Raw genomic sequence first — 12,288 nt, 5'->3', positions numbered from 1 at the left:
AACATTATTCCTCCTTTAAAATAAGGACTTCCAATATCTAATGAATGTTTTTTTTTCATCAGACAGCAAAAGAAGAGAGAAAGACTTCTGGGGAAAAGTATCTCATCTGATCAGTGTGGTAACTAAGAATCACCTATTACTCTGTTTTGGAAAGAGACAGTAGGGACTTTCTCTTGTATTTTCTGCACGTTTACATCCAGCAGATATGAATAGATAATCCTTTCTGTCGTTCTCCACACCTGTTGTCAGGTGACCATTTCCTACTCTGAAGTGCCCAAAGACCCCTATGCAGATTGAACAGCCTGTAGCTGTTCCATGTGCAGGATCTGTGTACAGGGATGAATTACAGGTATACAGATGTATTGTTGGCCTGGGTGTCAGTGGGTTTTGAATACACATAATGAGCCAAGCCCAGACTGATCCACCAGACAAAAGAAAAGCCCAAATAATTGTGAATGCTGGAAATCAGAAACAAAAAAAACCAGATATTGCTGGGAAAACTCAGCAGGTCTCATGCTTCCCATTAGCAGCTATTGATTCTCCCAGTCTGACCTTTATCCAATCCTTTGTCTGCCCATCTGCTGTTCTGCCTCACTGGGCTCCATCTCCACCTCTCGTTTACTCCTTCCCCCTTCCCCCACCTCATCTTCAGCATAAACAACCTTTTCCCAGCTGCAATCAGTGCTGAGGAAGGGTCACTGGACCCAAAACGTTAACTCTGTTTTCTCTCCACAGATGCTGAGTTTTTCCAACAGTTTTGCTTTTTGAAACATAAAACAGTACAGGACAAGAATGGGCCCTTTGGTCCATGATGTTGTGCTGAATTAAACTAATCCCTTCGGTCTGCCCTTGGTCCATGACCCTCCATTCTTGCGTATTCATGTGCTTATCAAGGAGTCCCTTAAACATCCCTATCATATCTGCTTCCACCACCACCCCTGACAGCATGTTCCAGACTCCTACCACTCTCTGTGTTAAAAACCTTGCCCCTTACATCTTCTTTGAACTTTCCCCTTCTCACCTTAAGTGCATGCCCCCTAGTATTCGACATTTCAACTCTGGGAACAAGATTCTGACCGTCAATCTATATCTATACATCTCATAAATTTATAAACTTCTGTCAAGTCTCCCCTCAGGCTGTGCCACTCCAGAGAAAACAACCTGAGTTTTTCTAGCTCTCCTTATTGCTCATTTTGTTTCTGATCCATCTGGAGGCTGTCGTTTTTTGGAGAGGGTGAAACCTTTGCAAACTGTCCTGGGCCTTCACCTTTTCTTGCTGGGCAGGGGGTTGTGGTGTTCTCCTGATTGGTACGTTGTCACTTTAGCTGAATCTAGGAACAGGGAATTACACACTTGAAGAGGCCACTGTCCCACCTCGAGCCTTCTCCACCATTTAATGAAGTCACAGTTGATCTTCAGATCAGCTCTACTTACCTGTGCTGTCCCTGTATTCCCAGGATTCACCTTCTGTCAATCTCGGAGCTCTCTAGGGGCGGGGACAAGATGCCAGAAATTCACCATGTAAAGGAATTCCTTTCCATTCCTTTCCTTTCTAACCCCTTTCCCTGACAGTGTGATCTCAGAGACCACTCTAGCCAAAGAAGGATGGCTTTTCAGTATCAGCCCTCTGACGTCCTCTGAAAAATGTTAATCACAATACCTCTCATTTGTCTAACGTGCTGAGATTATGGGCCTATTTTACCCAATCTCCCTAAGAGGACAGCTCCCACAACCCAGTAATCAATCTAGTGAAGCTTTGTTGCATCCACTTTAAGGCAAGAACATAAAAACAGAGCAAAAAGTTGTTGTTAAATTGTGATGTAGTGGTAAGGCCCCTATCTTTGGCCCAGAGGTCAGGTTTCAAATCCCATCTGCCCTGGAAGTATGTCATAACACAGCATGTTGATAGACAGATATGTGGGCAAGCAGAATTTTCTCCGATCTTCTGCTGAGGTTAAAATGCACCCAAATGGGAAGTCCTTGAGCAAATTGCCTCCAGATTAACATTCAACCATCCAACCTGATGTTACAATTTGGGCAATTCTCACTCACTTTGACATCAAGGAGACCCTAAACAGAGCAATTGGTTTGAATTGACCATGACATGCACAGCGACGAATTGGAGACAAAAAAGCCCATTCAATGTAAATTTAGAACTTTTTTTTTGCCTGAAGCTAATGCTTGGGATCTTTGGGAATTTTGAGTGAAATGGAATAATCCCAGTAGTGATAGGAAAATCTCTTATCAAACCCCATCCTCCTACTCTGAGGGAACTCTCTGGGACAGCTACTGCAAATATATTTAAAAGACTAATTATTTCCTCTTCTGCATGAACTTTGCCTTTTGATATTCGTGGTTTGTTTGTTTTTCATTTGCCTTCACAATAGCTGATGATTAACTGCTGTTTGGTTTCTCCTCTTGGTGATTCTCAGCAATAATTATATTCTTCTTTCCATTTTATTTTCTGGCTGCTGTTCTCTTATGTGCAGATCCATTATTAGGTAAGATTCAATTCGCAATACCTAATGATAATGCTTAGTGGACTTTGGTTATCATGTCAGATTCACGTCCAATCTAATTCCAAACAGAACCTTGGTAGCAGCCATTGAGACATGTTTGTGTAGAAGTAATAGGAAGATGGAGACAATGCCAATGTGTCTCTTTTTGTTACAACCAGCCCCATACCCCCAAAAAAGATGAAGGGAAAGCCAGTGTTTTTTATCCTGCAGATGCAAGTAAATGGGATGTTGCTAAGGTACAAAATCATGCCCCAAGATAAAACAACAATAATTAGAAAAGCAATGCGACTCCTATTGTGATCAATGCTCCTGAACTTTGCTGATCATTAAAACTAAATGGAACTGAAAGGATATGTTTTGATTACAGCTAGGGAGGAGGAAATGATCATTACAAATGACTGATCATCATAAGCAGTGATTGTTTAAACTGAATTTCATTGTAACAATAAATTACTGCAGATGCTGGAACCTGTACTGAACCCTTGATGCTGCCTAACCTGCTGTGATCTCCAGCATTTGTTGTTTTCAGTGAATTCCATTGTCATTATTTTAATGAATGCTACTGTTAATCTTGCTGACATCTGACCTCCACCACACCCTCTTACCCGTCAGTGCAAACAAAACCTGCTTAAAACATGACCACATTATATTGAGAGTGTCATGTCGCTTTCATGTAAACATTTTCAGTCAATGGTACTTTTCAATGTATCTGAATCTATCCTGTCAAAATATGTAAGATTTTTTTTAATTTAAAAAGCTCCTCATGGCATCTGGTTAGTTCCTGATTTGTATCATTCTGTTAATGGTGACCATGTCTCTAAGGCTATAAGGTGTAAAATCCCACCGAAAACCTCTTCGCCTCTTTTTCCATTTAAGCTCCCAAACTATTTCAAACCTTCAGGTCACCTTTTCTCAAGTCACGTTGTGTAGCTTAGTGTCAAATTTTGTTTAATATTTGACCTAGTGAAGTGCTTTGGAACATTTTATTGTGTTCAAGGTCTTCTTTAACATCTTGTTGCGAACACCAAACTCCAATATTAAGTGAAATAAAAGCCTAGATAGACCCCACTACCTATGCTGTTAGGAAATGAGCATTTAATTTTTTCAAATGGCTTCCTTTGATCTTTTATTTTAATATGCCCACTTAATTTTACCCCTCAACAAAATAATGGAGAAATGAAACTCACAGGAATGGGTTAAGCGGATGTTTGTCAAAACTGGAAACAGTTATTCTGAGTCTAAAAATTATTGAAGTAGTCCAAAGCTTTGGTCATATGCTACTATTTCATATTCAACAGTCTACTGTATTTCAGGATATTCTCTGTACATTCCTTGTTCTTCCACCCAACGAAAACAAAGAGATAGATGAAATAAATTCTAATCACGTTAGAACAGCCCAGAGTAATTTCCGTTTCTGATTTTCTGTTGACTGTTAGTGGTTTAAGTGAAATAATGGAGACCATTCTCAGACCAGTACAGTAGAATTGCCCATAATTCTTGACTAATTGACACAAAATTGACCTGTGTTGTCAAATAGGAAGACCAGAGTGAATGGTTCAGGAAATAGAATATGTCATACTGATGCAATATAAGTACTCTCTCGAGGCTAGAGTTAAAATGTGCTGTTCAGATAATGCAGAAAGAGCTGGATATAGTTGGGACAACTTGTGGTAACATGTGTAGCAAAAAAGATAAACAAAGTTACACTCGCCGGGCTGGCTTTACACAAAGAACAAGATACCACCCCTATCCAGTTGAATACTGAGCTTTTTTAAAGTTAACTTGTGTTACTTGCTTCATGAGATTTGTAGGTGTATACCCCACAGTATTGACCAGTTACGCTCACACTATTCCTTGCCCTCCTGTTGTACAGTGGAAATGGAGTTAATGTGCTCTCCAGAGTTTTATTTCTCAAAAACATTATACTGGCAAGAAAGGACACTGTGTTCTGACTGCATTTTGTTTTTTCAATGCCCTGTTCATGTGTCATGACTAAATGATACCTGGGAGTCTGTCTATGATAATGTCATGAGAGATTGCAGACATTAATAAATCTTCATTGAAATTCCTTGTACGCCATTCATGCAATGCATAGACCAATGTCTTCATGAAGGGGATGGGATATCACAATATTACTATTGAACCTCAGAGATGGAAAGGAATATGGGAACCTTAGTAACTTAATGAAACACATTTCTTCCTGGCATTTGCTTATACGCTTATATAGTGTACAGTGTTCATATTTAACAGAGGAATAATTAGGTACAAATGGATGCCAAGACAGATAAGGAGACATGAGAAAGGGTATCCAAAGATTTGGTCAAACAGATCAATTTTAAGAAAGGGAGGAAGATGGAATAGTTCAGAGAGGACTTGACCTAAGGGGCAATTTTTTCACGCAGAGGGTGGTACGTGTATGGAATGAGCTGCCAGAGGATGTGGTGGAGGCTGGTACAATTGCAACATTTAAGATGCATTTGGATGGGTATATGAATAGGAAGGGTTTGGAGGCATATGGGCCGGGTGCTGGCAGGTAGGACTAAATTGGATTGGGATATCTGATCGGCATGGACAGGTTGGACTGAAGGATCTGTTTCCATGCTGTACATCTCTATGACTCTATGACTTCCAGAGAGTGGGTCTAAAGTAGTTAATGACATAATCATTAATAATGTCAGGGGAGGGAGCACTGAAATTCTCTGTTTTATTGTGTAGTTAGGTCATAGGTCACTGAGTTTTGGGCTTCCCACTGTTTTCATTCTAGCTCATGGTATGACTGGACAAGCTAGATCCCAGAATGAAACCTGGTTTGATAAATCATATACTTCTGTTATTTTAATTAACGTGGTGATCAGTCACTGAAATATCGTCACACAAGACTGCAGACATTTTGTAACAACAGAACAAAAAATTACGCAAAAGAAGAAGTAAATAAAACACCAAGCTATTTCAATCTATTATATTATGAATATGGTTAACAGTTTGACAACAGTTTCAACCTATTCTCAATATTGTCCATTCCATGGACTCCCCAGTTTCTGTCCAGTAAACTATGGAATAATCTTCCACAAACACTCTCAGATATTTTTCTAATCAATTTGTTCAGAGGTGGTTTTACATACAACTAGTACATATGGGACTTGAACTCAGCCCTCCTGGCTCAGAGGTAGGGACATTACCACTGCACTATACGAGCCCTCACACAAATGCTGTCAAAATTGAAAGTTTAAACCTTTTCAGCTGTTTATAACTTTAGGATTTTAAACAAACGCTTTTGGGTTTGGGAGTTTCACAATCAAAAATATTGATATATTGGTGAATCCTCTGAACAGTTTAAAAGAAACTTGTTTCTAAGAGAGAAATGAAACTGTTTCTGACCCCAGTCCGGTCTCCTCCAAACAGCCTTTAACTGTTTCAGCCTCTTGAGTTTTCTAAACTAGAAAGAATCCTTGATTATTCAGAACTGAAAACAGTCTAATAGCTTCAATATTTAGCCACCCATGTTAAATCAGCATAGTACACACATCCTATCCTGTTAGGGCTCTGGCGGTGCAGTGGTAGTGGCCCTGTCTCAGACCCAGGAAGTCTAAATTTAAGTCCCACTTGCTCCAGAGATGTGTAATAATGTCTGTGAACAGGTTGATGGGATAAAATGTTTATTTTCCAACTAACACTGCAGAAAGCACAACTACATGCTCCCTGAACCATATTGGATGAGGACAATGTTCTGGAAGGACTAAAGACCTCCTATTTCTTCTTTATTTCATAGAAGTAGCCAGCACGCATATGTCACTATTTTGAAATCCAAACTGTCTCTATCACACAACTCTCATCACACCTCAAGTGACATTATCTCCACTCACATCTATGAGCTAGACACTCCCTTATTTGTAGACACCACAATAAGATCAACCCACTTTTTTTCTAGAATATATTGTTTAGTTTGCTTTCAACACCTGACAGAATGGACTTGCCTTGGGTCAAAATCCATTATTGAGCCATTTGAGTGAGGGGTCCCTGGCCCACATCTGCTTTGCCAAACATTTTAGGCAAGAATACTCATATATTTGTAAACTGATCCAAATTGTTCTGACAGAACAAAAACAGAAGTTGCTGGAAACACTCAGCCGGTGTGGCAGCATCTTTCAAAAGAAATCAGAGTTAATGTTTCGGATCGAGTGACTCTTCCTCAGAACTGATGGTAGCCAGGAAAATGTCAGTTTATAGCAAGTTTTGAGAAGATTTGTAGCTCGTGTTGAGGTTCTGGATGTAGGTTTGCTCGCTGAGCTGGAAGGTTCATTTCCAGACATTTCATCACCCTACTAGGTAACATCTTCAGCCTCAACAGTGCTTCACCTGGAGGCCCACTGAAGATGCTACCTAGTAGGGTGACGAAACGTCTAGAAATGAAACTTCCACCTCAGCGAGCAATTCTACATCCAATGTTAGTTTATATATAGAAGATAGGGTGGAGGAGTGCGTAGGAAGTGAACAGTGGGTGAGGATAGAGCCCAAAGGAGTGGATAATGATCTGGCTGGAGGGTGAATAGTTGTTAATGGAGACTGATAGTGGCTAACAATAAGTAGTGCATAATGGCAGGCTATGTGTTAATAAGCTGAAAATGTGTTGCTGGAAAAGCGCAGCAGGTCAGGCAGCATCCAAGGAACAGGAGAATCGACGTTTCGGGCATAAGCCCTTCTGGTTTGTGGAGGTTGAGGATAAGGACATGGGAGAGCTCAAGCTCTCTAAAGTTATTGACCTCAATATTGAGTCCAGGAGGCTGCAGGGTCTCCAAGCGTAAAATGAGGTGCTGTTCTTCCAGCTTGCACAGAGCTTCACTGAGCACTGCATCAAGCCTGAGACAGAGATGTTGACCAGGGTCCAGGGTGATGAAGTAGCAGGTGATTCTAAGCTCAGCATCTTTTTTGCAGACAGAATGTAGATGTTCTGTGAAGTGGTCACCCAGTCTACTGTTTGTTTCCCCGATGTAGAGGAGACCACATTGTGAGCAGCAAATGCAGTAGATTAGGATTGCCTGAAGTGCAGGTAAAACACTGCTTCACCTGCAAGGTGTGCTTGAGCCCTTGGATAGTGAGAAGGGAGGAAGGGAATGCGCAGGGGAAGGTACAGGGAGGCTGTAGGGGGTTGTTGAGAGTGAAGGAAGAGAGCACCAGAGTCTCCTAAAGGGAATGGTCCTTATAGAAGGCTGACAAGGCATGGGAGGAGAATATGTGTCTGGTGGTAGCATCTTGCTGAAGATGGTGGAAATAGTGGCTAATGATCCTCAGGATGTGGATGCTGGTGGGATGGTAGATGAGGACAAGGGGAACCCTATCGCTGATGCAGGAGGGAAGAGAGACGGTAAGCGTGGGAGATGGGTCAGACCTGGCTGAAGGTCCTGAAGGTTGAGGAAGAAGGTGGACATTTCAGAGGGTCCCTTGTTGAAGTTGGCATCACCAGAACAAATGTGATAGACATGGATGAGCTGGGAGAATGGAATAAAGTCTTTATAGGAAGCAAGGTGTGAGGATGTAGAGTCAAGGTAAATGTAGAAATCAGTAGGTTTGTACTGGATATTGGTAGCCAGCCTATCCCCAGAAATGGAAACAGAGATGTCAAGGAAGGGAAGGCAGAGATCAGAGAAGGACCAGGTGGATGTGAGGGCAGGGTAGAAACTGGAAGCAAAATTGAGAAACCTTTCCAATTCTGGATGAGAGAGGGACGCAGCACCGATGATATCATTGATATTCCGGAGAAGGAATTGTGGGTGGGGGCTGGAATAGGACTGGAACAAGGAATGTTTCATATATTCCACAAAGAGATGTGCTGGACTGGGGCCCATGTGGGTATCCATGACTACCCCGCTGGCCTGAAGAAAATGAGAGGAGTTAAACGAAAAGTTGTTCGGCCCTGCGGAGGAGGGTAGTGGTCGATGGGGATGGTTCAGGCCTTTGTTCCAGGAAGAAGCAGAGACCATCCTGGTGGGGATGTATGTGTAAAAGGATTGCACCTCCACGGTAAATGGAAGGTGGCTGCAGCCTACAAAATGGGAATTTGAAACTGGCATAAAGTAATGGAATGCTTATTGATTTCTCAGCCTTGCAGTCAGACATGGTTAGTTATCTTGTTGTGTCTCTTGTTGCTGAAGCTGTGTGGTCTCGCTGTGTCTTTATAATTAGTTTATTGGAAGCATTGAATTAGTTGATGGTGATGATGGGCCTCACATGGACCTGCACATGTTCCTCAATCTGATGTGTCCTTGTAGAAGCTCAATGTCCCATTCAATGGCCAGTTTGATTATAAGATAAGAAACTCATTGTCTTAATGCACAGCCAAAGCAGGTCATACACTAATAGCTAATCCTAGCAATCACAGGGAGTGGGTGGTGTTAGAACTCTTGGAAGGAAGACTGTAAGACAATAAGAAATAGCAACAGGAGTCGGCTGTTTGGCCTGTGGGTCTGCTCCACCATTTATTAGGATCATGGCCAATCCAGTATTCCTCATGTCCACTTTCTAGTGTTTCCCCTTCATTGCTGTACTGATTCTGTCTATATCAACCTTAACTAAAGGAGGCTTGTGCCCCACACCCCTACAGTTCTCTGTGGCAAGGAATTCCAAAAGCTCACAGGCCTTCTGAGAGAAGAAAGTCTTCCTCATCTCAACCTTAAATTGATGGCCCTTTATTCTGAGACTATGCCATCTACTCCGAGACAGGGGAACCATCCTCTCACTGCAAAACACTGGCCTTAGAAAAGTTTGAGAGTATATGGACATGGACAGATGAGGAAAGTAGTTCAGACCTTACCAAAAGTATCTATAAATCAGAGACTGGTATATCAGTGAGAAAGACGTCTAGAAGCTTTTAGTATGTATGCAAGTTAGCTTGCTGAGCTGGAAGGTTTGTTTTCAGATGTTTCGTCACCATGACTAGGTAACATCATCAGTGAGAGTCTCCGGTGAAGTGCTGGTGGTATGTCCCACCTCTCTCTTTATAAGTCTTGGTTTCTTAAGATGGGTGATGTCATTTCCAGTTCTTTTTCTCAAGGGGAGGTAGATGGGGTCTAAATCGCTGTGCTTATTGATGGAGTTCTGGTTAGAATGCCATGCCTCTAAGAACTCTCGTGCATGTCTTTGTTTCACCTGTCCTAGGATGTGTGTGTTATCCCAGTCAAAGTGGTGTTCTTCATTGTCTGTATATATCGAAACTAGCGATAATGGGTCGTGTCGTTTGGTGGCGAGTTGGCATTCGTGTGTCCTGGTGGCCAGTTTCCTCCTTGTTTGTCCGATGTAGTGTTTTTTACAGTTATTGCATTGTATTTTGTAAATGACATTAGTTTTGCTGGTAGTATCTAATGGATCTTTTAGGTTCGTTAGTCACTGTTTTTAGTATTTAGTATTAATGAATTACTTTGTCGCCTTAGCCTAAAGACAGTTGTTGACTTTGTGTGCCCTCCAGTCAAGCATGAACTCATAGCATGGCATCAAGCCACATACTAAAAGAAAATTGGCCTTCGCCTGTGACACTAAACAGGCGTGAATGAACCAGGATCCCATCTCACACCACAACTGAATGTCTCTTTCCAGTGAAGTGACTGGAAAAATGACTTGGCTCAGGTAAAGGGCAAGTTGCTAATTCACTGTCACTAGTTTGTGCCACCAGTGAAGACAATTTCACCGTGGGCATCTTTTCAGCCTTTAGACAGAGGAAGCCTTCATGTTATCAGTTTCATTTGTTCATGGGATGTGGGTGTTGCTGGGTAGTCCAATATTTATTGCCCTTCCCAGAGGACAGTTAAGAATCAACCACATTGCTATGAGTCTGTAATCACATGTAGTAATATATATGTTTCTCTTTAGTGACCCAGGGCAGGTGCAGTTGGCCAAGATCACTGTGGGTTATGTGGTTAAACTCGTATAAAACAGTAGCTCAGCCTTAACTAGAATATCATGACCAGTTCTGGGCACGGTATTTCAGGAAGGCTGGGAAGGCATCAGAGAGGCTGCAGAACAAACAATTGTGAGGATTGTGGAATCATTTAAGTAGGTCAAAAGAAGTAGGAACTTCTCCTTGGGAAAGAGAAGGATGCAAAGAAATCTGATTGAGGTATTCAAGATCATGGGGAGTCAGGATTGAGTAGTTAGGGCTGAAAATGTGTTGCTGGAAAAGCGCAGCAGGTCAGGCAGCATCCAAGGAGCAGGAGAATCGATGTATCGGGCATGAGCCCTTCTTCAGGAATCATTCCTGATGAAGGGCTCATGCCCGAAACGTCGATTCTCCTGTTCCTTGGATGCTGCCTGACCTGCTGCGCTTTTCCAGCAACACATTTTCAGCTCTGATCTCCAGCAGCTGCAGTCCTCGCTTTCTCCTCTGAGTAGTTAGGGACAGATTGTCTCCATTGGTGAACATATTGAGAACCAGAGGGTGCCAATTCAAGGTAATTAGCACAAGGAGTAAAGGTGACATGAAGAAAAACTTTTCACACGTGAATAATTAGGATCTGAAAAGTACTCAGTGAAAATATGGTAAAGGCAGTTTTAGTTAAGGCTTTCACAATGGAATTGCATCATAATCCAAAATTACAGTGAAAAGATGGGAAAGTGACACGAGGTGAATTGTTCCTACAGAGGATCAGCAGAGAATGGCCTCCTCTATGTTATAACCATTCTATGATTTAGTGATTAAAACTGAGTGTCTGTTCAGTTTCAGCTGGTAGTTACACCCCCCAGAGCCCTGATCTCTACACTGGAAGCTCAGCGTGTCAAAGCTATGGCTCCTTTGGTAAGACCAGCGATTAATAACGTATTAGAGCTAATGTGAAACATATTGAGAATGACTTGGGGAGTTCTGCTCCCACAGCATTATTAGATTAGATTACTTGCATTGTGGAAACAGGCCCTTCGGTCCAACAAATCCACACCAACCCACCCAGACCCATTCCCCTACATTTACCCCTTCACCTAACACTACGGGCAACTTAGCATGGCCAATTCACATCTTTGGACTGTGGGAGGAAACCGGAGCAAACCCACGCAGACACGGGGAGAATGTGCAAACTCCACACAGTCAGTCACCTGAGGCGGGAATTGAACCCAGGTCTCTGGCGCTGTGAGACAGCAGTGCTAACCACTGTGCCACCCACTTATCTCACTTAATGTCACTGTGATTGGCATGGAGGTTAGATTTGGAATGTGTTCAGTTTTCCGATCACTAAAATGGTTGACTTTCTCATCCTTGCTCCCATTGTCCTGTGCCCATTGGAGCAGATTCTTCAAGATTGGCAATTTGTTTAAAAATAAAAACCGTCCTTGAGATGTGGGCTTCGTTGGCAAAGCCACCATTTCTTGTCCTTCTCAAATGCCCTCAGGATTTGGTAGGTCTCCTTTCTCTTCAAACGTGTTCTTAGCTGTGGATTGCTACAACTGAGCACCTTGTTAGGCTAAACTTCAGACAGCAGTTAAGAGTCAACCACGTTGGTGTATGGAATCAGAGTCGCATTTGGGTAAGGATAGAAGATTCCTGTCCCTAAAGTGAACCTGGTTGTTTCATTGTCATTTTTTTCTGATACTATATCTTGTATTCTGAATTAACTCTCTTAAAAGGTCATGGCATGATTTAAATCATATCTGCCAGACGATTACACCGGGTCTCTAGATTGCGTGTCCAGTAACTAACACAACCTTGTTGTATTTATAACATCCAAGCATTATCCAAAATGCTACCAGTTTCTATTGAGTAACTCCTAATATCTGCTGTATTCTGCTGAAA

General features: G+C 42.0%; 1 protein-coding gene across 1 annotated transcript in view; it reads left to right on the top strand.

The window, feature by feature from the left end:
* The window catches only part of sidt2 (SID1 transmembrane family, member 2), a 99,160-nt gene that overhangs the window by 46,202 nt on the left and 40,670 nt on the right, over positions 1-12,288 (top strand). The window contains exons 10-11 of the mRNA XM_072593292.1: positions 63-118; positions 11,224-11,301. Coding sequence (XP_072449393.1) covers positions 63-118; positions 11,224-11,301 — 134 coding nt within the window. The remainder of the gene's footprint in view (positions 1-62; positions 119-11,223; positions 11,302-12,288) is intronic.

This window comes from Chiloscyllium punctatum, chromosome 23 (genome assembly GCF_047496795.1).
Source record: "Chiloscyllium punctatum isolate Juve2018m chromosome 23, sChiPun1.3, whole genome shotgun sequence".
In the NCBI taxonomy this organism is placed as follows: domain Eukaryota; kingdom Metazoa; phylum Chordata; class Chondrichthyes; order Orectolobiformes; family Hemiscylliidae; genus Chiloscyllium; species Chiloscyllium punctatum.
This window is presented reverse-complemented; position numbering and strand designations above follow the sequence as displayed.